General features: G+C 42.2%; 2 protein-coding genes and 1 non-coding gene across 53 annotated transcripts in view; 1 reads left to right on the top strand and 2 right to left on the bottom strand.

Annotated features, from left to right (window-relative positions):
- Positions 1 to 1,198: 1,198 nt before the first annotated feature.
- KHDC4 (KH domain containing 4, pre-mRNA splicing factor) lies at positions 1,199 to 22,052 on the bottom strand. 4 transcript variants are annotated; one of them, XM_030542201.1, is made up of 14 exons: positions 21,943 to 22,052; positions 21,495 to 21,735; positions 18,136 to 18,264; positions 16,910 to 16,989; positions 15,599 to 15,651; positions 9,911 to 10,074; positions 9,372 to 9,583; positions 8,546 to 8,606; positions 7,277 to 7,334; positions 6,803 to 7,056; positions 6,094 to 6,249; positions 4,620 to 4,732; positions 3,638 to 3,783; positions 1,199 to 2,660 (listed from the first exon to the last, which is right to left on the bottom strand). In XM_030542201.1, exons 1-14 carry the CDS (start codon positions 22,032 to 22,034, stop codon positions 2,461 to 2,463), a joined length of 1,959 nt encoding a protein of 652 aa, XP_030398061.1. In that variant the 5' UTR covers positions 22,035 to 22,052; the 3' UTR covers positions 1,199 to 2,460. The 4 variants fall into 4 exon arrangements, with proteins under 4 accessions (XP_030398061.1, XP_030398063.1, XP_030398062.1 ...); XM_030542203.1 differs by having other exon boundaries at positions 3,692 to 3,783; XM_030542202.1 differs by having other exon boundaries at positions 18,136 to 18,258.
- LOC115639632 lies at positions 9,680 to 9,807 on the bottom strand. Its single transcript, XR_003997717.1, has one exon.
- An 11-nt stretch (positions 22,053 to 22,063) lies between the features above and the next one.
- Positions 22,064 to 26,853, top strand: part of LOC115639454 (G protein-activated inward rectifier potassium channel 1-like) — a 38,532-nt gene continuing 33,742 nt past the window's right edge. For 43 of the 48 annotated variants that reach the window (XR_003997675.1, XR_003997673.1, XR_003997674.1 and 40 more), the window contains exon 1: positions 22,088 to 22,165. The gene's annotated coding sequence lies outside the window, so the exon portion shown is untranslated. Of the gene's footprint in view, positions 22,166 to 25,876; positions 25,916 to 25,962; positions 26,004 to 26,853 lie in introns of those variants that run through there. The other 5 variants (XM_030542209.1, XM_030542215.1, XM_030542212.1 and 2 more) reach the window with 5 other exon arrangements.

The raw sequence follows: 26,853 nt of genomic DNA, 5'->3' as shown, positions 1-26,853 counted from the left end.
GCCGGACCTTCGTCCTTCGGGCAAATCGCTTCTTTCCTCGATTCTTCTCACCCGCCATCTTCGAGTGAAAAGCAGCCTTCTGTGTATAACTTCTAGGGGGTCAAGCCGGTCAGCAGGGTGACCCTCTACAGCTGAAACGCACTTCCTGTCCCCAGCCACCCCAGAATATCTCCTAAGCATTTAATTTTAAAAGTAAATTTACTCTGCCAGTTTCTGGGTTTTGTACACTGATTTCTGCTAGTACTTAGAGTAAAAAAGACTATCTGGTAGTTTCTAGCTACCTCGCTATAATTAGAGCAAGCAAACATGGGTATGGTCAGATTTCAAAACACAGGAAAGCTATTAGACCCAGAGACTGCCCCCTTGACTTTGATTTCAGTGGGACTACTCACCCTCTTAATGAAAAGCAAGTGCATAAGTGTTTGCAGGACTGGGGTTTATTAAAAATAAATTATGGGAATTGGTTTTAAAAGTAGGTGATAAGATATGTTGCTCTAAGCATATCATATACATAAATAAAACCAAACCCAACAATAAAAGCCCTGCCAAACCAAAGCACTACATTGCATAAACAATTCTGCCCTTGCACAGAGGATCAGAGAGAAAAAAAAAGTCACATGACAGAAGTTAGTCACATTGCTTAATGCACTACCAAAAGGGGCTCAGATATTGCAGTGATGAGGGTAGCAAAAGAACCTAAATAGAACAGAACAAAAACTTCTATTTTTTTTTAATTGTAGACCAAGTTTAAGTGGATAATTTCCTTTACATTTTTTTATTTATAGACTGCTTGCTACTACAAATGAGCAGAACTAAATGGTCCAACTGGTTTAAAAAAATCCATTTTCTGATACTATTTTAAAAGGTGCAATATGCGGCCCATTGTTTTTTTGCTCCTTTGCACTCAAAGTTCTGTCAAATGGAAAAAACAAGCTATAACTAATGTCCAGTTATGGTAGTCTTAGCCACCTGTAACAATAAAAAGGTACAATATTTTCAGACAGAAAAGTGATTTTCAAGTTGTGTCCCATTAAAAACGGTTAATTTCTTAGTAAGAATATTTCACCAAAGTCTGTGTCTGTTAAAACACCAAATTAAGGGATAGACAGAGGCTGTCACCATTCCCACCCCAGGTGAATGTGCTGTCCCCAAGAAAATTATCTGATAGAGCTGAAGAAAAAAAAGATGGAAGCAAAAGGAATATTTGTATATTTATTTATAAGGAAATTATGTTTCTATAATTATTTACAACATGTAGGAAACCAGAGAATAAGTTTATACAAAGCCAGCCAGCAAGGTAGTCAAAATGTGTAAAAGTTACACTTATTACAATACTTCAAACTATTACTCATGTTTCAAATGCAGACCCGCACCTCCATTTACACTGTGTCCCACCACACATTAGTGGAGTCACACATCAATGTTATCAATACAAAAGAGTAATCTTTTGGCAACAGCTTGCCATGGTAAGAAAGGCCCCTTTGCAGTTCCAGTCACTGTAAACAATCCACAATTAATTCAGAGGTTCCGCTTCTGTGCTTCAATGTAATAGCAGTGCTTGCAATCAGGTCTTTGGAGATTAACAAAGAAATATAGCATCCTGGTTTTGTGTAACAGTCATAAAACAAAACTGGTGGAATCAGACTAAGAAATTAATGACAGACTGACACCAATCTGACAAGTAGTATCACATGGACCAGCTGAAGGTGGTTAGAGTGTACATACCACTGATATACCAAGTATGTCCAAGTATGAGTAGCAAGCCAAATCCATCCAAAACAGAATTATGGGGGAAACCTACAATTCCCCCCCCACACACACTCCAAGAAATTTGCCTAGAACCAAAAGTTATTCTGAGTTACTGAAATTGCATTTTGGAATTAAAAGGAGGGGGGGAGAGAGGGGAGAAACACACATGGGAGCTGCTTAAAGTAAATAAAATTAGGAATTTAAGGAAACATGATCTTAAAAATTAATTGTGTAATGCATAGATTTTCCTTTCTCTGGTGAAAGTCAAAACATTGAGGACATCTGTTGTCACCACTAACTCAAAACAGGTTGACAAAAGGAAAATTACTTAAAATAAACACACAAAATCTGTACTTAAGTCAGCCTGGCTGGCTGTCTCCATTTCTGAAGCTATCCAGGGCACATGGAAAATGCAGGGGGAGCAACATACCTCCCTGTTCTTGTTTTGTGAGCACATTCCCTCACTGTATAAGAAGTCCGTGCTGCACTGAGTTTGTGATTTCAAATAACTTTTCATAGATGACAAATTCACTGCAGAAATATGGATTGTAAAAATATTATAGAACCCCTTTCAAAAGGGAATAGTGCACCCTTAGCAGCTTCTGCAAAGGTAAGAACAATGTACATTTGCAAAGTTCATTTTGTAATATACATGCATTATTGCTAGAGAAAAAAGGTGTAACTGAGGGTACAAAAACTGTTCTGCAGCTTCTATGGTGCCATCCAAAATGGCATCTGTTGTTTAGCTCGTTGTTGTGAGGAAGGATACTGGTATCCCAAACTCCATCCCTGTGAAAAAGTACTTGCATTTTTATGGCCACCATGTTCCTCTTCTTCATCTGATGAATCTCCAGTATAAGACACCAATCCAAATCCCTTTTCAGCAGTTTTCATCTTTTTAGCTGGGTGATCTAGAGGGGGAAAAAAAAAAAAAAAAAAAAAAAAAATCCCACCCCCGAGAAGGAAGAAAAAGAAAAATACCCCAAACAGGTTAATTAATAAAAAAAGACGTTAATTATAAATTGTTAGTTGGACACCATTTTGAGGTCACAGGGTCAATGGTCATCCAAGGTCGGATGTCACACGAAACAGCACCAGCAACGGCACATGTGATCCATCAGAACCATGTAAGAGAGCAGAGAAAGAAAAAAGAAACACAAAAAAAAAGGTAAAGTTAGCAAATGAGTTTAAGTGACTGCAATTTCACCGTTAAGAGATAAATATGTAAAGAAAAGTCCAAATTTAATCATAAGAAGTCTAATACAATGGCAAACTCTGGCATCAATACTGGAGAAAAACTGAGGTTAAAACTAATATACTGTGTCTGCAGCTCTTTGATACAAGGAAATGTGCAATTTTCAAGGCATTTACAAGTACAGGGATTTAAAATGTTGTCTCAAGCAGCAAATATTTGATGCTACAGAATCCTATGAAAAGATGGAATCCACTAAGGATTTCTGTTAGTTGTGGACCACTTTGGGCGAATGTCTACTAGACACATGGCTTATGTTAATGATCGCCTTAATATACTGAGCTATACAATTTGAGCCTGATGGTAATGTAAAACTATGTGATATACCAGTGTTACAGAGCAATTGTTATGAGCTGTGCCTGGGCTGATTATCAAAATTAAAGAGGCCTTCCTCTTTCTTTCAAAATAGGAGTTAAACATATCACAGTTCCCAAGGTTTTTCTAACACTCAATTATTTACCTTAGCTCTCAGAAACTAGATATCTCATGTGTTGACAGTTCAAATCTATGTAAGAAATGCACAGGTTTAAAGCGAGTGGAACATGCCCATCCTCTCACTTAGAGTTGCAATCCCAAAGACAGCCCACGATTGATTGGGCATTTCACTATTTGCCAAAGTCAACATTATATGAGTACCTTGCAAGTCAAGCTTGCTTTCGCATATGAATTTGTTTTGTCCATTGTGCTCACCATGGCTGCCCAATAAGGACCCCGATCCATTTCTTTCTTCCGATTCTGTTTTCATTCCGGTCACTGGAAAAGCTGGTGGAGGCATCAACTGCCTGTTTTAATAAAAGTATTCTTTAATTATTAAATAATTTAGTAATTTTTAAATAACTATTGACCTATTTGATTAATTTAATTATTCAATAATTAAGCAATATAAAGCATTGGTTTAGGAGGGATTTAAAGAGGAGAGAGAGGGAGGATTTAAAATTATACAACATGGGATTGGAGTAAATTCTAACATCTTGCTAAAGATCTAACAGAAACAAATTAACATTGTTTTATGATTTAAAGGAAACATCCTGCTTGCATGATATTTTCCCCATCAAGCATAACAACAAACTAAGTAGATGGGCCATCTCATGGATAGCTCACCATGATTAAGTTTCCAAATAATTTGATAATCTGATCATTTATATTTCAAAATACCCAAGAAAGTTATTCACTTAGTTCTAAAGCAGATTTGAGAGTTTTTAAAACTTTACTAATATCCCAGATGTATTTTTTCATGACATCAAATAAGATCTAGAACATTATTTCTCAACCTCTTTGAATTGGAAATTCCTTTTTTGAAGTTAAAAAAAAATAGATTGCAACGCCTTCACATTTACTAAACATCTCAGTGAAAAGCCTACATAATTTGTGAGTGTTTCAAGATGTTGACAGAGAATACTTAACCTTGAAGGTAAGGGTGTGCAGGGAGTGGGAACCAAGATCTTCTTTAGATAGTAAGAAAATTCAGTGCCTCACAACCCTTCTGATTGACTTTTGTGACTGCTGTGTGGGTCACAGTCCACCAGTTGAGAAACACTGATTTAGAAGTTCAGCTTTTCTTTAGGATTAAGATATATGACTGTAATCCTTTCGTACTTTAGTTAAGCACAACATTTACCTGTCCCTCTCTCTCTCCTTTCCTGAGGAACTTGCTGGCTTCGATCCTGCCCCATCGATTTCACTCTGACTGGAGAAGCCTGTACCTAAATTAGTCATATGAATGGGTCCATGCTATGAGCAGAAAAACACATGGCATTAGCAAATCTACGACTATGATATAAGCTACATCTCCTTAATGAAAATGTCAGGAAGACCAACCTTTCGGAGTATATTGTAAACTACAGACTGGATTTAATATTTCCAATTTTCTGGGTCTAATATTTTTGTGACTGCACTATACATAAGAGATCAGGAAATATCTACAGCTCTCTAATGTAGTTATTCAAAATGCTTTTTCCTACAGTATCCTGAACAAGGTAACTTATGTATATAAACATCTATGAACTGTCACAAAGCATTTTGTATTGCATCTGTAACCACAGTTTCTACTGTAACCAGTGTCGAAAGCCCAGATTTTTAAAGGTATTCAGACTCTTAAAGTGCTTTAATCCCTTTTGAAAATTAAATTTAGGCTCCTGAACCAGTAAGACATTGCAACACTGAGCACCGCAATGCCTAAATACTTTTAAAAATCTGGGACCAAGTGTGAGGTAGAAGAGACTTTACACATCATCTAGCTCATCTTTCCAACAGTGCTTCATTGTACAGCCATTAAGCAGTCAGACAACTATCTACTTCCTTCATAGGCAAAAACAAAATGCTACTTGAAACACCGATTTTCACCTCACATACATTTGTGGGTGCAAACATATCCGCCATTTGAGATTCTGATCCTGAGTAATTTTTAAAATGTTTTCTGACAAAACAGCCTTTTAAATGCAAGTTTGGTTAAATTTTATCAGGGACAATTTGGACTCAGGAAAATATTTCAGGCATGAGAAGGCACTTTTCCATGGTGGAAACTACCCTTACACACGGAAGTGTCTGAGGAACAGTGGTAAATTTTAATAAATTTAATAATTTTAATAAATTTTAATTTAATAAAAATTTAATTTTTATTAAATTAAATGTGGCTGTATGGAGTAAGATTTTTATCATGACTTTATGCCTCATGCTATCTCAAACAAAAAAAATTAAGTCTAGTCTTACTGTAATCCTCCTAATTACGAAAAACCTGAATAGAAGATTCTGGAAGCAATCAATATACTTTTTCTCAGAACAAAAGCAACAATTGCTTTTCATTATGGAAGACAGTGAAAAAGAAAGAATTATTTAATTTTTGTCTGAAAGAAATGGGAGGCATTAGATGCAAATAGTGCATCTGTTCCAAAGAACAGAAGTGTGAAGTCTCATCTTCACCACTCATGATTACCTTTAAAAGTCTATTTAATAATTCACTAGCATCTCCTAAAGGTCTTAGATGAGAGTCATGAAACAACTCAAACTACATTAAGAATGACCAATTTACAGCAAAGTCTCTTTGTAGGGAAGGGAACTGGAGGCAGGCACTAAAATTGCTTATTTTATTGCACCTGGTATCCCAGCAGTCCTGACTCTCTCTCATCTGGTAGCTCCTCAGTGAAGCGCCTCTTTTGGCCCTGAGGCTGTGGTTGGACTTGTGGCGGTGTAGCAGTCGGCAAGGTTGTTTTTACTGGGGCAGCAGGAAGAAAAGGCCCACTCAGCGGACTCTAGTGACCACAAAAAATTAAAACAGATAGTATACTATCAGATTCTTACATGCTAACAAAGATAGTGGTTTAAACTGAATAAAGTTTACACAAAGGAATAAAATACATTTCACTAATTTCTCCTTATAAGCACTAAAAAGGCCAATAATTTAAAAACTGTATTTAGTTTAAAGGCCCACTAAGTAGCGAAGTTGTGGAAAGCTATCTTAAAGTGATAGCTATTCAAATCTGCTCTACCAGTGTAACTGTGGTGCAATTTGTGACAATGCCTGTGGTAATTAAAATTATTTCCAACATTAACACAAATAATAGGAATTCAAGAAATTTCTGCCTGACTAATGGATACATGCTATGAATGGAGTTGTCATCTCTTAGGTGATTGTAGCAGTATTTGACTAGAAGAGACCCAACAAAATAGCAGAAGTATTTTATACAAGCATATTCTGAAGAAGTCATATTGAGTCTTAGAGTTACTATAAAGATTTCTCAGTTAGCAGAGGCAGAAACATGTTAGCCAAGAACATTAGGCCAAGTAACGCATCCCTTTCCCTACCTGGCCGGTGCTAGCTGGAGGTTGTACTTGTGAAATTGGATATTGTGTGGGCACAGGTGGTACTCCTGTGGGTAATGCTGTTAACACTCCAGGTGCCAGTGGCACTGCAGGTGGTACTATGCCTGGTACTCCATAAGGTGGTTGAACTGGCTGCTGAGGAGGAGGAACAACAGGGTAACCGGACTGGTAGCCATTGGATGGATAGTATGATGGCTGAGGAGGTATGCTATTTATAGCAGCAGTTTGTGTGAAACCTGGTGGGGGAGAAAAAAACAAAAACAATTACTTCTAAATCAGCTGCAGAATCTACGAAAATCCATTTAATTGACAAGGAAAGGTAAAGAAAGTTAGCTGTTGTTCACTGAAGATAAATGAGGGGAAGACTCAAAATTAACCGGGAAAAATAAGACTGTTGCCCAATACCATCTGACAGAAACAAGGTAACTTGCAAACGTCAAAGATACTAACACATACCTGCTAAAGGTACTGCAGTGGTTATTTGATTCACAAATCGGGAGTATTCAGCATGAACCTTCAAAAAGACATTAACAGATTAGCAAATAAATGTATACCATGTCAGACCAGCTCTTTGGGGCAAAGAAAATTTCTTACTACATATTTATCCAGCAACTAGCACAATGTGGCCCTGACTCTAGGTTCTACCAAAAGCACAGTAATGATAATGATCCAAGCAATAAAAGGAAAAGGACAAAGCTAAGTCACTGGTATGGCATGTGAGCATGACAGATTTCTACCAGAGATGTATTGCTGGAGTCACTAAAGGTTAGTTAGGGCATTCTGAAGTATTTTTATTCTTAGTTCACTTTAGAATGTCCAAAAGACCATGAGGAGCCCATATTTGAACACTGATAGTACAACAAAGAATTTGGCACACTAGATTGAGCTATTTTTATGCACTATATCCTAGCACCATAACAGAGAAAGAGATAAGAAGTGGATTCTACATACATCTGAATATGAGCAAAACATGAACTAGCATTGGACAATGTTATGTTGCAATAGATTGCGTCTCCTGAAACTCTCAAAAAAGTATGGTAAGAATGGCACAACAATCATGAGAAACACTAGGGTCTCTGTAGGAGGTATGCACCCTGATTAATTTAAGTTTCCTGCTTAAGAGACGTTTGCATATATTCAAGGTTCCTTAATGCAAGTATGTTCTGAAAGTAATTTAATATCCCTCCCAATGGTATGTGCAGAAATGTAAATTTTACTGCTTTTGGGGAGGGCACTGGTGGGGAACACAGAACTCCTCCTGTTCCTGGGCTGCGGTGGGGAACAGTGAGAGAGCTCTTCTTCCCAGGGGCTTCAGCTGGGAGAGGGAACTCCTTCAGCTCTGGGGCTGTGGCAGGGAGAGCCTGGGGCTAGAGAAGTTCCGCTCTCCCAGCTGCAGCCCTGGGGTGGAAGGAGTTCCACTCTCCTGGGGCTGCTGTGGGGAGAGGGGAGCTCTCTCACTTTCCCTGCCACGGGGCAGGAGCAGGAAGAGATCTGCATCCCCCGTTGATTACAGGGAAGGCCGGTGCCCATTTGCTTCCTCTTGCACACACCCCTGCTCAAAGCCAGTTGTGTCCTTGAGACATACCACCACCAGCATGTCAAAGCTTATGAAAAGTTTTGCTGAGAGCATAATAAAAGCAGTTACAACACTGAGGCATAGCAGAGCTAAAAGGGACCCCGAAATCTCATATTTATGTGAATAAACTGCCATGAAAAGTCACTTACAGTTTGTAATAAATTATCACACAGCTTTTTGGCAGCTGCCAGACCTTCTGGTTTCGGATGACTGCGGGGGGGGGGGGGGAGGGGGGGGGGAGGGGGAAAGGGGAGAGAGAAAAAAAGAGAGTCAGGAACTTGAAAAAAGTACATTAGTGGTCTTGCTCTTTTATGGCTGAATTTTATGACTAGACTTGGGTGCTTCTTCCTCTTTACTTCCTCCATTGGTAGCGTAGTACCAGGCCTTTTCCCTGTCCCTTCACATAGGTAATCAACTGCTTGTCTGCTCAACAGCACATCCAGACCTCTGAACTTTTACTGTTATTTAGAAAGTAAATGTGCCCCCACTTCCTTTTAAAATGAAAGTTCAAAGAGGCTCAGCTGCTGCAAGAAGTACTACAGAGGTCAGTAACCTGACTGGAAGAAGGACACTGTGTTTTCATTTTAAATTCTACCATTCGTAAGACACTGGTAGCAACATTAAAAGGAAAATACCACATTCTTCCTGTAGCCCATCTTCTGCTCTCAATAACAATTTGAAGGTGCTTAGAGTCTATAGATATAATAGTGTTTTATGAAAGATTTAAACAGGGGCATAACATCTCTTTCTAAACAAATCTAACCAGAACTACACTGTACCGTGTTCTTGTGCAAAGCAGTAAGTTAAAATTAAACTGCATGCAATTTTACCTCTTAAGAAAAGCAGTTGCTACATTAGAGACTTTTAATCAAGCTTACTCAGCTGTCAGATGAAGCTATTTCTATGCTTTCAGCATAACCTGAAATTACATTCAGAATAACTTTAGATTGCATGGCTTCTTAAAGTTACCCATACCTTATGTAGATGTACATAGGTTCAAAGGCTTCTCTGCCTGAAGCTGGCTCTATGCAGCCTGAGCCTTTCCCACGTAGGAAAACCTTGGCACCAGTCTCAATTTGAATGTGTTGTAAGTAGGAGCAGCCAGGCCCTTCCACCTTTTCCTTCACATTAAATGTAGGTACAGCATGTTCCAGACCAACAAATAATTTGTCTTGAACATAATGCATCTGCAAACATAACAGTAGACAGCTAATCATTCCATGAATAAAGTTTACAACTCATTTTCAAAGGTTAATTATTCTGACTTCTGTAGGAGGAAGTTTAAATGTTGGATGATACAGTGAGTCCTCTGCTCTTCTGTAAGTAGGACTGCTCTCTCCGTCCCCTTCCTCTAGGAGGATGGTATCAGCAGAGCCCCACTTCACAGACTCCACCTTGTTAGTCCTCCAGTTATCACAGTGAATAAAAGACTTTAAAAAGACAAATGTATAAATGGGTAAATCTTACAATATGAACATAAAATACCACAAGAATCACAGGTATGCATTACATACCCCTGACTGGAACGGAGGCTTCTGGCCAACAGTGGGAGACAGTTGGGCAATGGGAGCAGGCTGGTGATAAACGGTAACTGTAGCTCCATTGAAAGTTGGACTGGAACCAGTGGCAGCTTTCACTACTCCATTAGTAATTATTTCTTTAATTCGGTTTACAGCTCCTGTTGGGTATAACATAATACTACTTTAATTTCAGGAAAAGCACGCTATCAAATGACTAGATCTTCGGGTTCTTCATACTTTCCTTTGATTGAACTACTCAAACCAGAAAACTGCTCTTCCTGTAAATAATATCTGCATTACTGGCTTGCCTGATATTAACAACTCAGTAGTGGAAAGTCTTCCAGAAGCAATAAACTGCTGCAATCATACCCCATTCCCCAGATCTGTTACATTCTGACCTTTTCAGCAGAGTTCCAACCCTCAAAGCAGGGGTAGGCAACCAAAGGCGGCACGCAAGCTGATTTTCAGTGGAACTTACACTGCCCAGGTCCTGGCCACCAGTCCACGGGGGGGCTCTGCATTTTAATTTAATTTTAAATGAAGCTTCTTAAACATTTAAAAAAAAAAAGGTATTTACTTTACATACAATAGTTTAGTTATATATTACAGACTTATAGAAAGAAACCTTCTAAAAACGTTTAAATGTATTACTGGCAGGTGAAACCTTAAATTAGACTGAATAAATGAAGACTTGGCACACCACTTCTGAAAGGTTGCCGACCCCTGCCTTAAAGTGACAAGGTACTAAACAAAATACAGCCCTGGCATTCCAGCCAGTTTACACAGAAAAAAATACTCTACATTTATACTAGTATTATACACATGCTAACTTCGGAGTGCTAAAAGGACATGTGGCCAAGATACCTGACCAAAAGCAAACTAAGGCAACTGAGAAAAAAATGTTTTTTTTGTCTACACAGTCACTGTATTGTAATTCTACTCCTGGATCACTTAATTTACCACATCCTCACATTATTGTTATATCATTTATATCATGTTCCCACTACTCCACACACATTTAGACGACTGAAAACTAAGTCATCTTGAGGATTTTACTGATTTCATTTAATCCTTAACAGAAGAGAATCACTCTTACTGATACAATTATAATGGAAATAAGGGCAAACATCTATCTAGTAAATATTAGGGGTTTTTTATTTTACTTTTTGCTAACAATTTTTCACCAGATGAAACTTGGGGAAGTGACTTCACTCAGGAGAGAACAATTTTCTTAATTTTCATTATCTAAAAGATCCGATTATAGATTTTTAAAAGAACAAAGGCATTTTTAGTGCTGTTTTTCATCATGAATATGAGTACCTTTCACATGGAGCTTAAGATCACATCATTCCTGGGATTCAAACAAATCATTCTTTCTCCACTAAGTTAACCATTCCCAACTGACTTTAGTCAATTATTAATTTAATACTTAAACAAGTAAAATTACAAATGCTCTCATGGACCATCATCACCTGTGAGAAAACAGGAAGCACCCCACCCATTGATTAGAAATCCTAAAAACAGTTTAAAAAAAATTCCACAGCAACACTTTCCAGTCTCTAATATGAAGAGTACATGGGCCTCCTCCTTAACACTACCCGTTACACTGCAGTGAAAGTCTTTTACTTGTGAATTCTCAAACTTTATGATTTTTTTAAAACTAGTTTCCTATTTTTCAATCTAGTTTTTGTTTCTCAAAATAGGCTAAAATAAAAGACTTGTTTATACTGGGGAGCCATGTGAACATTACATTCTGGTAAAAACATTAGAACTTAATTATCAGAGGGTAGCCGTGTTAGTCTGGATCTGTAAAAGCAGCAAAGAATCCTGTGGCACCTTATAGACTAACAGACGTTTTGGAGCATGAGCTTTCGTGGGTGAATACCCACTTCCTCAGATGCATGTCATGCATCTGAGGAAGTGGGTATTCACCCACGAAAGCTCATGCTCCAAAACGTCTGTTAGTCTATAAGGTGCCACAGGATTCTTTGCTGTTAGAACTTAATAGCTCTCGTTCCAGCTCATTTGTGTATCCTAGATTCTGGGTGGAATTTTGCTATCAATATGCTTGGAGACAGAATACTAGTTCAGAATTTCAAAGTGAGCAAAATCAAAATACTTGAAATTAAAATGTAAAAATACTAAAAGTTCATGTTAAGGAAGTCTATGGTTCCAGATGCAAAAAATCACCATAGCTCATTTACAAATATAGATTAAAATGATGTACAGAATCACAAACAATGTAAATGCAAGCCACACTATCTCTATATTAGTTATTAATGCATACACATAGAACAAATAAATATGGTTGATATGGAGACAGATATTGCCCAGGTGCATCCAACAAACAGAGGAGCAAAGGTCACTTTACCCCATCTTTGCAACTGCTGAATTCAGGTCTGGTCCAAGGACTGGCATGGCCCACAACTGCTGTTCTAACCTACAGCTGTTACCCTCACAGCTACCTACGAATCTGCTCCTCAGCCCAAAATATCCTCACACAATGTGATCCAGCAATATTCCAGTGTTCCATTATGATGGGGCCTGCAAAGGGAGACAGGATGTGATGACCTATGCTGTCCCTGTGCCAACAGAATTCCCAATATGGGGACCCAACGTGTTCTGGACAGAACTGTGGTCTCTATGTCAGATTGCAAGTAATGTTTAGGATAATCTATGCAGTTGGGTGACCTATATTAGCCATTATTTTAAAATATTTGTATGTAGAAATTACATAATTGAAATCTGCATACACTGACAAATCTGTACATTACAGGAAAGATTTAGCATATGAGGGCTGCAAGTAGTGTAAAGGAGGTAAACTGGGAAAGTGAACTGACAAGAAGAGCAGATGAGAAGTTGAACAACTCCACTTATTCCTTTGTTTTTTTAAAATTTGTCTTGGTGGGCTATGCAATCTAGCCTCTTTATTTCAAAACTCACCTTTTGTAACAACAGAGGGCTGGTTTACACTGGCATAGCTGTGTCCAAGTGGTGTGAAAAATCCACACCTCAGAGATGTAGCTATGCTGACCTAATCCCTGGAGTAGACAGTTCTAGGTCTATGGAAAAATTCTTCCATCAACTTGGGGTACCTCTACACTACGGGATTATTCCGATTTTACATAAACCGGTTTTGTAAAACAGATTGTATAAAGTAGAGTGCACGCAGCCACACTAAGCACATTAATTCAGCGGCGTATGTCCATGTACCGAGGCTAGCGTCAATTTCTGGAGCGTTGCACTGTGAGTAGCTATCCCGTAGCTATCCCATAGTTCCCGCAGTCTCCCCCGCCCACTGGAATTCTGGGTTGAGATCCCAATGCATGATGGTGCCAAAACAGTGTCGCGGGTGCTTCTGGGTAAATGTCATCACTCAATCCTTCCTCCGTGAAAGCAATGGCAGACAATCATTTCATGCCCTTTTTCCCCGGATTGCCCTGGAAGACGCCATAGCATGGCGACCATGGAGCCTGTTTTGCCTTTTGTCACTGTCACCGTATGTGTACTGGATGCTGCTGACAGAGGCGGTATTGCAGTGCTACACAGCAGCATTCATTTGCCTTTGCAAGGTAGCAGAGATGGTTACCATCCCTACTGCACCGTCTGCCATTGTAAATTGGTGATGAAATGACGGTTATCAATCATTTTGTACAGTCTGCTGCTGTCATGGGTGCTCCTGGCTGGCCTCGCTGAGGTCGGCCGGGGGCGCATGGACAAAAAATGGGAATGACTCCCCGGGTCATTCCTTTCTTTATGTTTTGTCTAAAAATAGAGTCAGCCCTGCCTAGAATATGGGGCAAGTCTACTAGGGAGCCAGAGAGCACAGCCGCTCCAGGTCACAGCCCCAGAGATCTTGCAGAAATGATGAGCTGCATAACATTCTAGGAAGTGCCCCTGCAACAACCCCACCCGTTGCTTCCCTCCTCCCACACCCTTCCTGGGATACCGTGGCAGTGTCCCTCCATTTGTGTGATGAAGTAATAAAGAATGCAGGAATAAGAAACACTGACTTTTTAGCGAGATAAAATGAGGGGGAGGCAGCCTCCAGCTGCTATGATAGTCCAGGGAGTACAGAATCTTTTCTTTAGACACGAAGGGGGTGGGGGGGGGGGAGAGAGGGCTGATGGAGCTCAGGCTCCAGCTGCTATGATGAGGACGGTTACCCAGCATTTTGCACCGCCTGCCAGGAATGACAGGGAGTCATTCCCATTTTTACCCAGGTGCCCCTGGCCGATCTCACCGAGGCCAGCCAGGAGCACTCATGGGATGATGACGGTTTTCCACCATTTTGTATAGTCTGCCATCAGGAAAGGAAGGGGAGGGGATGCTGCTGTCCAGTGCCAAGCACCGCGTCTACCAGCAGCATGCAGTAGACATATGGTGACATTGAAAAATGGCAAGAAATGACTTTTTTTCCCTTTTCTTTCATGGAGGGGAGGGGTGGTAAATTGATGAGCTATACCCTGAACCACCCGGGACAATGTTTTTGACCCTACAGGCATTGGGAGCTCAGCCAAGAATGCACATGCTTTTTGGAGACTGCGGGGACTGTGGGATAGCTGGAGTCGTCAGTCCCCCCTCCCTCCCTCCATGAGCGCCCATTTGACTCTTTGGCTTTCCGTTAGGCTTGTCATGCAGCACTGTGCTGAGTCCCTGCTGTGGCCTCTGTCTATCATAGCCTGGAGATTTTTTCAAATGCTCTCTCATTTCGTCATTTGTAACGGAGCTCTGATAGAACAGATTTGTCTCCCCATACAGCGATCAGATCCAGTATCTCCCGTACGGTCCATGCTGGAGTTCTTTTTGGATTTGGGACTGCATGGCCACCTGTGCTGATCAGAGCTCCATGCTGGGCAAACAGGAAATGAAATTCAAAAGTTCGCAGGGCTTTTCCTGTCTACCTGGCCAGTGCATCCGAGTTCAGATTGCTTTCCAGAGCGGTCACAATGGTGCACTGTAGGATACTGCTCGGAGGCCAATACCGTTGATTTCCGGCCACACTAACCCTAATCTGACATGGCAATACCAATTTCAGCGCTACTCCTCTCGTCGGGGAGAAGTACAGAAACCGATTTAAAGAGCCCTTTATATCGATAAAGAGGGCCTCGTTGTGTGGACGAGTGCAGGGTTAGATCGGTTTAATGCTGCTAAATTCGGTATAAACGCGCAACGTAGACCAGGCCCTAGCTACACCTTTCAGGGAGGTGGATTACCCTCACCAATGGGACAACCCCTCCCATCGGCATAGCCAGCATCTACACTGAAGTACTACAGAGGCGCAGTTATAGTATTGAAGCTGTGCCGCTGCAGTGGTTTAAATGTAGGTGCATATCCTTAGATCTGAATATACATGACCAGAGAGGGGGCCTCTCCACCTATGCCCCACCATGCCAGTTCTTGCTGTGTCTCACCTGGGGACAGATGGCAGATTATTCCTTTTGATGGTGGGGCTGCACCTGAGCTCAACAAGTCACACCTTGTGGTCTATTATAGCCTTAGTCTGATGACTTGTAGGATGCAATGGAAGATGCTTCTGACTTTTCAACCAACAAGGGATTTATCATTAGTGCATGAACTGTTACCTTCTCCCAGATGATTTACAGCTCATAATAAAAATATATATCAAAGTAACAAAAAAAAGCACAATAGTACAGGGACACAAAACTATGTATTACTTACTATCAACTAGCTCCCGTGTCTGACCCTGGACATGGAGATACAAAGGCCGATCCCTAATAAAAGAAAACCAAAACAGTCTATGGAAGCACTGACATCACCATCCAGTAATGAATTCATCCCAATTCCACTATGCTACATACTTTTCCTTAACAAGTATAAGAATAACAATTCCTGCTTAATTCTGAGAGAAATGGCAGCAAAGCAGAGATCAGCTGCCTAAGAAAGTATAAGTAAAAGTAACTGAGTATTTCTTAATTACGTATTTTTCATTTAGATTTCATGACCCTTGATAGGCAAAGGCATATAGTCTACATAAAAAAATTCAGAAGTTCCTTATCTGAATGAATGAAGACTCCCTAGATTATTAAAACCAGGAACTTGAAAAATACAATTACTTTTCATCATTTACACTGCATTTACTCTTTGGATTTCACTCATCTGGTTCAATTGCCCAAGTTTTGTCAGTTTTACTTTCTGGTTTGCATATATTAGCATGCTGTCATCTCCCAGACTTTTACTGTGACAGGCCTACCAGCCCGAGAGGTGGCAATCTCCACACCAGTGGGCTCCTCACTAGGAGTGACATCTTGGCTCTACTGAAGCCAATGGCAAAACTCCCGTTGACCTGGAGCCAGGATTTCACTCTTAACAGCATGCAAGCCATAATCCAGAGTTCCATAACGAAGCACATAACATCTCCCACACACATGCTATTTAATAGTGTAGCAAAATATTAAATATGCATTTACAGATCTGAAAAAGGAAACTCCACCCTGGTAGTGTTCATGAAGGCACCTATCCTTGAGCTGGTTATGTAAGGAAAATGTACCTCAAAATTGACATCATGCTGTAATTCCATCAATAGCATTTTGATAAACTACTAATTTAAAGTTTCACTTGAATCTCAAAGCAAGAATTCCTAGTCTCAATGTAAATAAGTTATTCTTGAAATGCTCATAATACTATACACTGAAATATTTGATGAGAGAGATAAACCTTCACAGGTACTAAAGTTCCCGGTAGCAGCTAAAAGCAGTTTTGATTTCATATTAGTTCAACTATTACCATAGTTATTTAGTATTTGCACTGTCGTAGTGATTAAGAGCCCGAGTCATGGGCCAGGATCTCACAGTGCTAGGTGCTGTACAAACACAGCTAGTCATGCAATCAGTGTTTCAGCCTGATAAAAGCCTCCATAATAACCACAATATTGACTTACCCTGCTACATAACAGAGAATCTTTGAGGGTAACTACATATATCCACATGAGTATCCAACCATGATGCCAAATAATTTAAAAGAACTACAAACCCAGGTCCTAATTTTGCTTTCTCCTCCACAGTCATGAACCTCCCTCGAGTAGAGACAGCTGCTCCACTCAGACGACTTATCTACAGACATTAAAAAAAAACAATTATGAGTGAAGCCCTACCTGAATTGGAGGATGATTGTAAAATAATTGCTGCTGAGTTGTGGACAAGACATGGAAAATAGCAGAAAAGTAATGACAGACCTTTATTAATTTGGAAAAGCCAGAGAAAACCTACTTGTTTAAGAAAAATTTGCTGGAACAATATAAAGTGTTGATTTTAGAGATGTTATCTGATAGAGAGATTATAAAGACTACACAAAAAAGTTACATTGGGCACTTCAGTTTACCTTTAATTGTACAAGACAACATTAAATTACATCGAAAGAGAACATATTTAAAGCTGAAAAAGGGACTTTTGTTTATTTGTGGTACCAAATTACAGGGGTTTCTTTAAAAACAAAAAGAGGACTACAAATTCTCTGGCTTCAGGATATAAGCTAACCTCTCACTAATGGGCATTAGCAAGACACTTATTTCAGGGCCAATTTCTTTCACTTTGTTTCTTACATCTTTATTTGAAGCATCTGATACTAGCCACAGCCAGAAGTCTACAATAGATGGACCAGTGGTCTGATCCAGTATGGCAATTCCTATATTTCTACAAAGACTGTGCAGAGGTGTTGCCTTTACAGGCAAGAGAAGGAAAAAAATCAGGAAAATCCAATATATTTACAAAAGTTCCAGCTATGTGAGTAATTAAAGTCATACCCAAAATAAATAAGACCATCTGGAACAGAAGGCATTTCTATTCTAACATCATAAGTAAGATTGATTTGATTAGTCCCTAGAAGATAAGTGTTCTAATCCAGTTGTTCAACTTTAACAACATGGATTCCTCAAACTGGAACATTAAAACTAACTCATGGGAGAGCTGAATGTTGCTCCAGCCACAGTCTACCATGTCTCAGTATGATGTCTACGTAAATTACTTTGAATATTTTTACAAGCAGTCACATATTTCACTATTGTATTGCATAGTTTCAAATTCAGAATCTAGTCACTCTGGCCAGTAAGTTACAACGTGGCTTACAGGCCCCTGCTCTCTCCGTACCCACAACCCAAACACTTTTGCAAGGAACCTTCCCTGAATCAATGAACATTAATCCTTTTAAACTTTAAAAAAACAGTTGAAAGCCAAAGAATTAGATGCAGCTTCTTTACACACCTCATCCTGAGTTTGTCCTCTTGTCAACAGGTTTCTGCATGTGAGGGGCACATCATTGATTTCCACTTCTGCTACTACAAGGTCATCTTTACTTTTGCTTGTAGCCGGACCTTTCCCTGGGGCCTGTAGCTTCAACAGACCGTTACAAAACTTTGATACATGGCAATACTCAGTTTCACTGTATAATAGGACAAATTGACCTGAATGGCCCTTTAACACAAATAACAATGTTGTCTTTCTATCCCTCAACTTATTTGCTTTACAAACAAGAAAATAAAGTTATTAGTTATATCCAGTACTCATTACTTACCTAGCTCTTCACATCTTCAAACACCTTGTATAAATACCAACTGATCAATCCTTCACAACACTTCTCTGAGATGGATATTAGTATTTCCATTTTACAGACAGAAAACCTGAGAAAGGAAGGTCTTTGTGGCTAAGGAACTGGATTCCTGTGAGTCTTTGAACAAGACACAATTTCTAGTTGCCTCAACTCCCCGTGTGTAAATTGAAAATAAAAATTTCTTTCATACTTAGTGTAAACTGTAAACTCTTCCAAGCTGGGATTGTCCTTTACTATGTGTTGGTACAGTGCATAACAAAATGGGGCCCTGATCTCAGTTATAGTTTCTAGAGACTACAATTAAACAAATAATCATGATAAGAGGCACAAAGAGGTATAGCTGGAGGAGGTTACAATCACTTTGGAGGACAGGATAAGAATTCAAAATGATCTTGATAAAAATAATAAAAAAAAATATGGAGATATACCTATCTCATAGAACTGGAAGGGACCCTGAAAGGTCATTGAGTCCAGGCCCCTGCCTTCACTAGCAGGACTGATTTTACCCCAGATCTAAAAGTGGCCCTGTCAAGGACTGAACTCACAACTCACAACCCTGGGTTTAGCAGGCCAAAGCTCAAACTACCAAGCTATCCCTTTCCCATAAATTGGAGAGCTAGCCTGAAATTAACAAGATGAAATTCAACAACAACAAGAAGTGCAATTTCCTAGATTTAGGATGGAAAAATTAAATGCATAAATAGAAAATGGGGAAGAACTGGCTAGGTAGTAGTACTGCAGAAAAGGATTTGGGGATATAATGCATTATAAATTAATTATAAACCAATAATCTGATGCTAATATAGTTTTGGGATGTATTAACAGGAGCATCATACGTAGGACACAGGTAACTGTTACGCTCTGCTTGGCACTGGTAACATATTGTGTCCAGTTTTGGGCACCACACCTTAAGACGATATGGACAAACTAGAGAGAATCCTGAAGAAAGCAACAAAAATGATGAAAGGTTTAGAAAAAAACGACTTATGAGGAAAGATTAAAAATATTGGGTATCTTATATCTTGAGAAAAGACAATTGGGGGGGGGGGGGGAACCAAACAGTGAAAACATGGTACCATTGGTGTTTACGTAAACAAAGTAAATTAGGAAACATCAGAAGTTTTAATATACCAGTGGTTCTCAAACTTTTATGCTGGTGACCCCTTTCACATAGCATTCCTCTGAGTGCGACATTAAATTAATTTTAATAAATTAAAAACACCTTTTATGTATTAAACACCATTATAAATGATGAAGGCAAGGCGGGGTTGGGGGTAGAGGATGACAGCTTGCGACCCCCCAGGTAATAACATCACAACCCCCTGAGGGGTCCCAACCCCCAGTTGGAGAACCCCTGCAATACAGTTTACAATACTCAAAAACATCCGAAGAGTGGACACACTTCACGCGCTCCTTCCATGGTGCTTTTGAAGACTGCTTCAAATCAAAATACCTTCCCATGTTTCTTTCCAGGAGGTGCAACACCCTACTGAGGCCAAAAACTTCAGATCCTCATGTTGGAGCCGGTATCATGAAACAACAGAGAATGAGGTTCTGTGGTTGTTTCATAGGAGGTTAAACTCATCAACTAAAAGGTTTCAATTTCACCAGTTAGCAAAATTCTGAAGATTCCTGGGAGCAAGGAGATCTTACAGAAATGTTTACTACATAAGCCCATAAAATAGATTTTCAAAGCAAGTTTTAGATAAACTTTCCATCATTTCAATATTTTTACTCAGTGAATAAAGACTGACAAAATAAGGACTACTGGGTAACTGCTAGCATGGTATTAGGAAGGAAGGCACAGTCTCTTCCTTTGATAAATAAAGTGCTACCCTTCTCCCTTCCCTTCTCCTCGTTCAGGATTAACAAGCATTGCAGTTGCATAAAGAATGTGTGGATCTAAAAGATACTCTTTGTGTAAAGCAGTGTTATCTTCCCATCCCTTCCTTTCCCAGCTACATAAACAAGCTTGGGGTCACGATCCCTTCCTCCCTCCCCTATGAACTGCTGATTAAGGGAACATGTCTCTACAATTACTGCAAAAAACAATGTATCTTCAAGGTAAAAATTATTTGTAGGATATGCTAATACTGAAAACAGTAATCAGGGCTGGGATAATTATATTCAGTATATAGCTATTAATATTAATTGTATAGGCATTCATATTACTCAATAAGGGTTTTGGGGGTGTTGCAGTAAATGTAGATATTTAGATACTATCTTAAAAAAAGTGTGCCATAACTAATTCAGTGCTTACTCGAAAATTGGATTGAGGAGAACAAGCGCTGCAATAAAGAAACCCATCTACTCAATCCGCCGATGGGTCAGCCTGCTCAATTGTCTAACAAAACTGGTGCGTGTATGTCTACTTTAATTGGAAATTACACCTTCAGATGCAGCATAAGTGTACCCTATGTGAATTTTTAAGCAAGTTACTTATGTTGTGTATCTCTTTTTGCATCTGCATGGAAAACTTCTTGCCAGGATTCCTTAACTAAGGCCCTGCACATGCCACTGAAACCATGGCTAATTTTAACCATGTGAGCAGTGTGGGCTCAAAAAGGCTACTTATTTAAAAGTTAACCATGTGTTTTTTATAGTATCAAAGAATTAATATGCATAAAGTACTTTGAAGAGACTATAAGTTCAAAATATTATTAAATCGAGTTAAAGTTTTTCTCTTGAGGAGAGTTGTAGAACTGATCTCTCAATAACTGTAGCATCTAAGTTTCTAATGTCTTCTGAATACAAAGTGGGGTCTCTCTCTTGAATTTTGTATTATTCAAGTCCCAAAATGGAGCTTCCTGTTCAATTATTAATTTTCCATTATATTTAAATCATCTACTCTTTTCAGAAAATTGACAAAATATCTGAAATCTTTTGCAGTTCACTGGACTGTGCCTTTAACTCAAACCTTAGACACTAGGTATTTAGGTAGCAAAGTATATTCATGTATTACAGCATACATAAAGAGAGGAGGCCACAACCCCCTACCCTGCCACTCACTCACTTTGTCTGTAGTGTTCGCTGTTGGTTTCAGTTTTCCTTTAGCCATTAGCATCGCATTGATTTTCGCTGCCACAGCAGCAGCTGCATCCAGAGCCCCTGAGGGGGCCGCAGAGCTCTCGGAACCCGGCACACCGGAGACGCCATCTCCGCTGCTCTGGAAAGGGCGGCCGGGCAGTGAGGCCGTATCAGGGAGAATGAAAAGCGCAGGAGACGGACCGGGCTGGTCCCACTTACTGCGGCGCCTGGAAAACAAAACAGGCCCAGCTTCATCTCAGCTCCGACACCGCTCACACTTCCCACCGAAGTCTCCAACCGTTTTCCCCCCACCAACATTCCCCACCCCAAGCCGCAGCGACCGTCCTCGGCCCGGACCCCCGTGTCGAAATGCGGACTCCAACTCCCCACCCACCAACCAGAATCAGACTCTCGAGTCCTGGCTCCCGGCTCACCCGCCAGCGGCCCCGGAATCTCGCTGTCCTGTACTCCCCGCTGACATGGCTCCCACCCGGCTCAGACACCTCCGCTCCAACCCCTTCGTCATTTCCGCCAGCTACGGAAAATGGACGCAATTTCCGGCCGTTGTCATAGCGACTTCCGGTGTCCGATTCCACAGGAATCCAGTCACTGACGGTACCAAGGCGACTTCCGGTCACTGTGCCCAGTAGGATGTTGGTGATTAGCATACCGCTCCGGTCCGGTAGTGTTTCGGTCACTGGTCACAGCAAGACTAGGAAGTGGCAGGGCAGCAATGGGTTTAAAATATCAAATTTGCATCTCCGATTTGGAAGATTGAGGCGGATCGTGGCTCGTTCTCTGCAGAGCTGTGAGAGAGAGCCGGGGTGGGGGGCTGGCAGTTCTGTAGGATGAGATCGAGGGGCGCTATAGCACAGCCTTGTGCCGGAGCGGAAAAGGTGGTCGGCATATTTTTAGGGCATGGCTACACTGGAGAGTTGCAGCACTGGTGGTGGGTTTACAGCCCTGCAACTTACCGTCCACACTTGCAAGGCACATACACCGCTGCAACTCCCTGGCTGCAGCGCTAGCTGTACTCCTGCTCTGCCTCAGGTATAACGATTGCAGCGCTGCTCTGCCAGTGTGGTCACCAAAAGCACTGTAATTGGCCTCTGAGGTATTTGGAGGTATCCCAGAATGCCTGTTCAGCCACTCTGCTGTTTTGTTGTGAACTCCAGGCTCCCGGAGCTGCTTATCTAAAAAACAAACACAGCCCATTTGCTTGAGCAGAGGCAGGCAGGGGAATTCCTTTGGAATGTTTACAGCTTGATAGTGTTTGCTTCTGGAGAGAAGCAACACGGTGGGGGGGAGTCCATTTTGGAGCAGCTGCTTATCTAGTCTGAAGGCTATTTGCATTTAGTGAATAAGAGGGGTGCGGGAAGGGGTCGAAACTTTTAAAATGATTGAAGGTTGGTGCTGTGTATCTTCCAGTCCTTAGAACTTGCAAGGCAGGGAGCTGACACATTATCAGCTCCAAAAATCCACTCTCTGTCTCCCCCATGTCTCTGTCATGCTCCACTCCACCCCACCGCCCTCTTTTGAAAACCACTTTGCAGCCATTGAACGCTGGGATAGCTGCCCATAATGCACCAGTCCCTACAGCGCTGCAAATGCTGCAAATGTGGCCACACTGCATCGCTGGTAGCTGTCAATGTGGCCACACTGCAGTGCTTTCCCTACACAGCTGTAGGAAGACAGCTGTAACTCCCAGTGCTGTACAGCTGTAAGTGTAGCCATACCCTCAAGATTAGATCACCAGTAGCTGCTGCAGAGCGGTACGAGGTGGTGAGTTATTGCCCCTGAGCCTCCTTTCTGCCTATAATCAGTGGTTGCTAGTTAGAGTAGCCTGCAGCAAGAAGCTGTAACACAAGGGATGTGATCCCCAGAAGGCAAACAGCACCCAGGAGGCAACCCCGCCCCTTGCCCCAAGGCAGTCCTAGCCCCACAAGGTAGTCACAGACCCTTGAAGGCAAACATGGCTCTCAGAAGACAATCACAGTCCCCAGAAGGCAATCATGGCACTTTGAAGGCAATCATGGCCCCAGACAGCAAACACAACACCCAGAAACCTATTATGCCTCCCAAAGCCTATCGTGGCCCACTGAGAAGGCAAAAATGCCCCCTCGATAAGCCAATCGACCCTCTCAGAAGTCAGACACAGCTCTCAGAATGGAACCGTGGCCCCCATCAGGTAATCACGGCTCCCAAAAGGTGATCACAACTCCCTGAAGGCAATCATTGCTCCCCAAAGGGAATCACGGAACCCAGAAGTGAAACACAGGCTTCAGAAGGCAATCACAGCCCTCAGAAACCAATCATGACTCTCCAAAGGCAATCATGCCCCCCCAAAGGCAATCACCACTCCCAGATGGCAATCATTGACCTAAAAAGGCAAACACTGCCCTCAAAAGGCAATCACAGCCCCAAGAAAGCAATCATGAATCCCAAAGAAAAACAAGCCATTCCCCAAGGAAATCATAGCCTGCAGAAGTCAAACACAGCGGCCAGAAGATGACCATGGCCGCAAGAAGTCCTCCCAGAAGTCAATCACGGCCCCCCCAAAGTCAATCACCGCTCCAAGAAGGCAATAACTGCTCCTAGAAGGGTTAGGGTTAGGTTAGGGGTTAGGGCTAGGGTTTGATTGAAGTGAGGGTGGGGGGTTAGGGTTAGGGTCAGGGTGAGGGTAGGGGTAAAGGCTTAGGGATAGGGTAGGGGTTAGGTTTAGGGTGAGGGTGCGGTTTTGGGTTGGGGTAGGGTGAGGGAAGGGGTCAGGGGTGAGGGTAGGGTTAGGGTTACAGAGTTAGGGTTGGGGTTAAAGTTGGGGTTAGGCGTGAGGGTCAGGGTGAGGGTTAGGGTAGGGGGTTGGGGTAAGGGTTGGGTTAGGGTTAAAATTGTTAGAGTTTGGGTTCGGGGAGGGGAGGGTTAGGGTCAGGGTGAGGTTAGGGGAGGGTTAGAGGGTTAGGTGGAGGGGGAGGGTCAAGGTAGGGTTAGGGTTATCTTAGGGAGACGGTTGGGTTAGGGTTGTGGTTAGAGGGTGGGGATGAGGTTAGGGGTTAGGGTTGGGGTTTGGGGTTAGGGTGAGGGGTTAGGGTTAGGGTGGGAGTTAGGACTGAGGTTAGGGTGAGGGTACGGGATAAGAGTTGGCCTTAGGGGTGGGGGTGAGGCTGAGGGTGAGGGGTTACGGGTTAGAGGTGAGGGTGGGGGGGCATTAGGGTAAGGGTGAGGGGTTAGGGTGAGGGTTATGGTAAGGGGTTAGGGTGGTTAGGGTGAGGGTGGGTTAAGGGTTGGGGTTAGGGATCAGGGGTTAGCAGTTAGGGTTTAGGGTCGGGTTGGGGTTAGGAGTTAGAGTTGTTAGGGTTAGGGGTTAGGCTTAGGGTTGTTAGGCTTAGGGTTGGGGGTTAGGGTTGGGTTAAGGGTCAGCGTGAGGGTCGGGGTCAGGGGTCAAGGGTGGGGGTTAGGGTTGGGGTAGGGTTTAGGGTCAGGGGTTAGGGATAGGTTTAGGGTCAAGGGGAAGGGTTGGGTTAGGTCAGGGTCTGGGGTAGGGTTAGGGTCAGGGTCGGGGGTAGGGTTATGGTGGGGGTTGGGGTTTAGGGTTGGGGTTAGGTTTAGGGGTTAAGGTTAGGGTGAGGGTTAGGGATAGGGCTGGGGTTAGGGATAGGGTTTAGGGCTAGGGTTAGGGGCTAGGGGTGGGGTTAGTGTTCCTATGGGTAGGGCACTTGGATCTAGGGTTAGGACTCCTATGGGTAGGGCTTCCCGCCCTAGAGTTAGGGTTCCTAAGGGTAGGGCTCTTGGAGATAGGGTTAGGGTTCCTATGGATAGGGCGCCCCACCCTAAGGTTTCAAGTATCAGAGGGGTAGCCGTGTTAGTCTGGATCTGTAAAAGCAGCAAAGAATCCTGTGGCACCTTATAGACTAACAGACGTTTTGGAGCATGAGCTTTCGTGGGTGAATACCCACTTCGTCAGATGCATGTAGTGGAAATCTCCAGGGGCAGGTATATATATGCAGGCAAGCTAGAGATAATGAGGTAGTTCAATCAGGGAGGATGAGGCCCTGTTCTAGCAGTTGAGGTGTGAAAACCAAGGGAGGAGAAACTGGTTCTGTAATTGGCAAGCCATTCACAGTCTTTGTTTAATCCTAAACTGATGGTGTCAAATTTGCAGATGAACTGAAGCTCAGCAGTTTCTCTTTGAAGTCTGGTCCTGAAGTTTTTTTGCTGCAGGATGGCCACCTTAAGGTCTGCTATAGTGTGGCCAGGGAGGTTGAAGTGTTCTCCTACAGGTTTTTGTATATTGCCATTCCTAATATCTGATTTGTGTCCGTTTATCCTTTTCCGTAGCGACTGTCCAGTTTGGCTGATGTACATAGCTGAGGCGCATTGCTGGCATATATTACATTGGTGGACGTGCAGGTGAATGAACCAGTGATGGTGTGGCTGATCTGGTTAGGTCCTGTGATGGCGTCGCTGGTGTAGCTATGTGGGCAGAGTTGGCATCGAGGTTTGTTGCATGGATTGGTTCCTGAGTTAGAGTTACTATGGTGCAGTGTGCAGTTACTGGTGAGAATATGTTTCAGGTTGGCAGGTTGCCTGTGGGCGAGGACTGGCCTGCCACCCAAGACCTGTGAAAGTGTGGGATCATTGTCCAGGATGGGTTGTAGGTCCCTGATGATGCATTGAAGAGGTTTTAACTGGGGACTGTATGTGATGGCCAATGGAGTCCTGTTGGTTTCTCTCTTGGGTTTGTCTTGCAGTAGGAGGCTTATGGTTAGGGTTCCTATGGGTTAGGCCCTTGGAGGTAGGGTTAGGGTTCCTATGGGTAGGCACTTTGAACTAGGGTTAGGGTTCCTACTGGTGAGCCTTTCTGCCCTACGGTTAGGATTCCTAAGGGTAAGGCACTTAGAGCTAGGGTTACGTTTCTTATGCGTGGGGCTTCCTGCCCTAGGATTAGGGTTCCTGAGAGCAAGGCACTTGGAGCTAGAGTTAGAGTTACTAAGGGTAGGGCACTTGGAGCTAGGGTTAGAGTTCCTATGGGTTGGGCTCCCCGCCCTAGAGTTAGGGTTCCTAAGAGTAGGGCCCTTGGGGTTAGGGTTAGGGTCAGGGGTGAGGGTTGCAGTTGGGGTGAGGGTTTAGGATTAGGTTAGGGGTAGGGTTTAGAGTTAGGTTGGGGTCAGGGTTGGGGTTTAGGTCAGGATTTAGGGTTTGGGTCAGGGGTTCTGTTCCACTAGACTGGCAGCCAGGACCCCAGCCCAGCAGTGGGCTGAGCTGCTCAGCCCACTGCTGCTGAGGGGTTCCATCTGCCGGCTCTTGCCAGCTGGGATCCCGGCTGCCGGACCGGGGTCCTGGCCCTG

The sequence above is a fragment of the Gopherus evgoodei genome, chromosome 24 (assembly GCF_007399415.2).
Source record: "Gopherus evgoodei ecotype Sinaloan lineage chromosome 24, rGopEvg1_v1.p, whole genome shotgun sequence".
Lineage (NCBI taxonomy): Eukaryota > Metazoa > Chordata > Testudines > Testudinidae > Gopherus > Gopherus evgoodei.
Note: the sequence above shows the minus strand (reverse complement) of the source record. Positions and strands in the feature narration are given on the sequence as shown.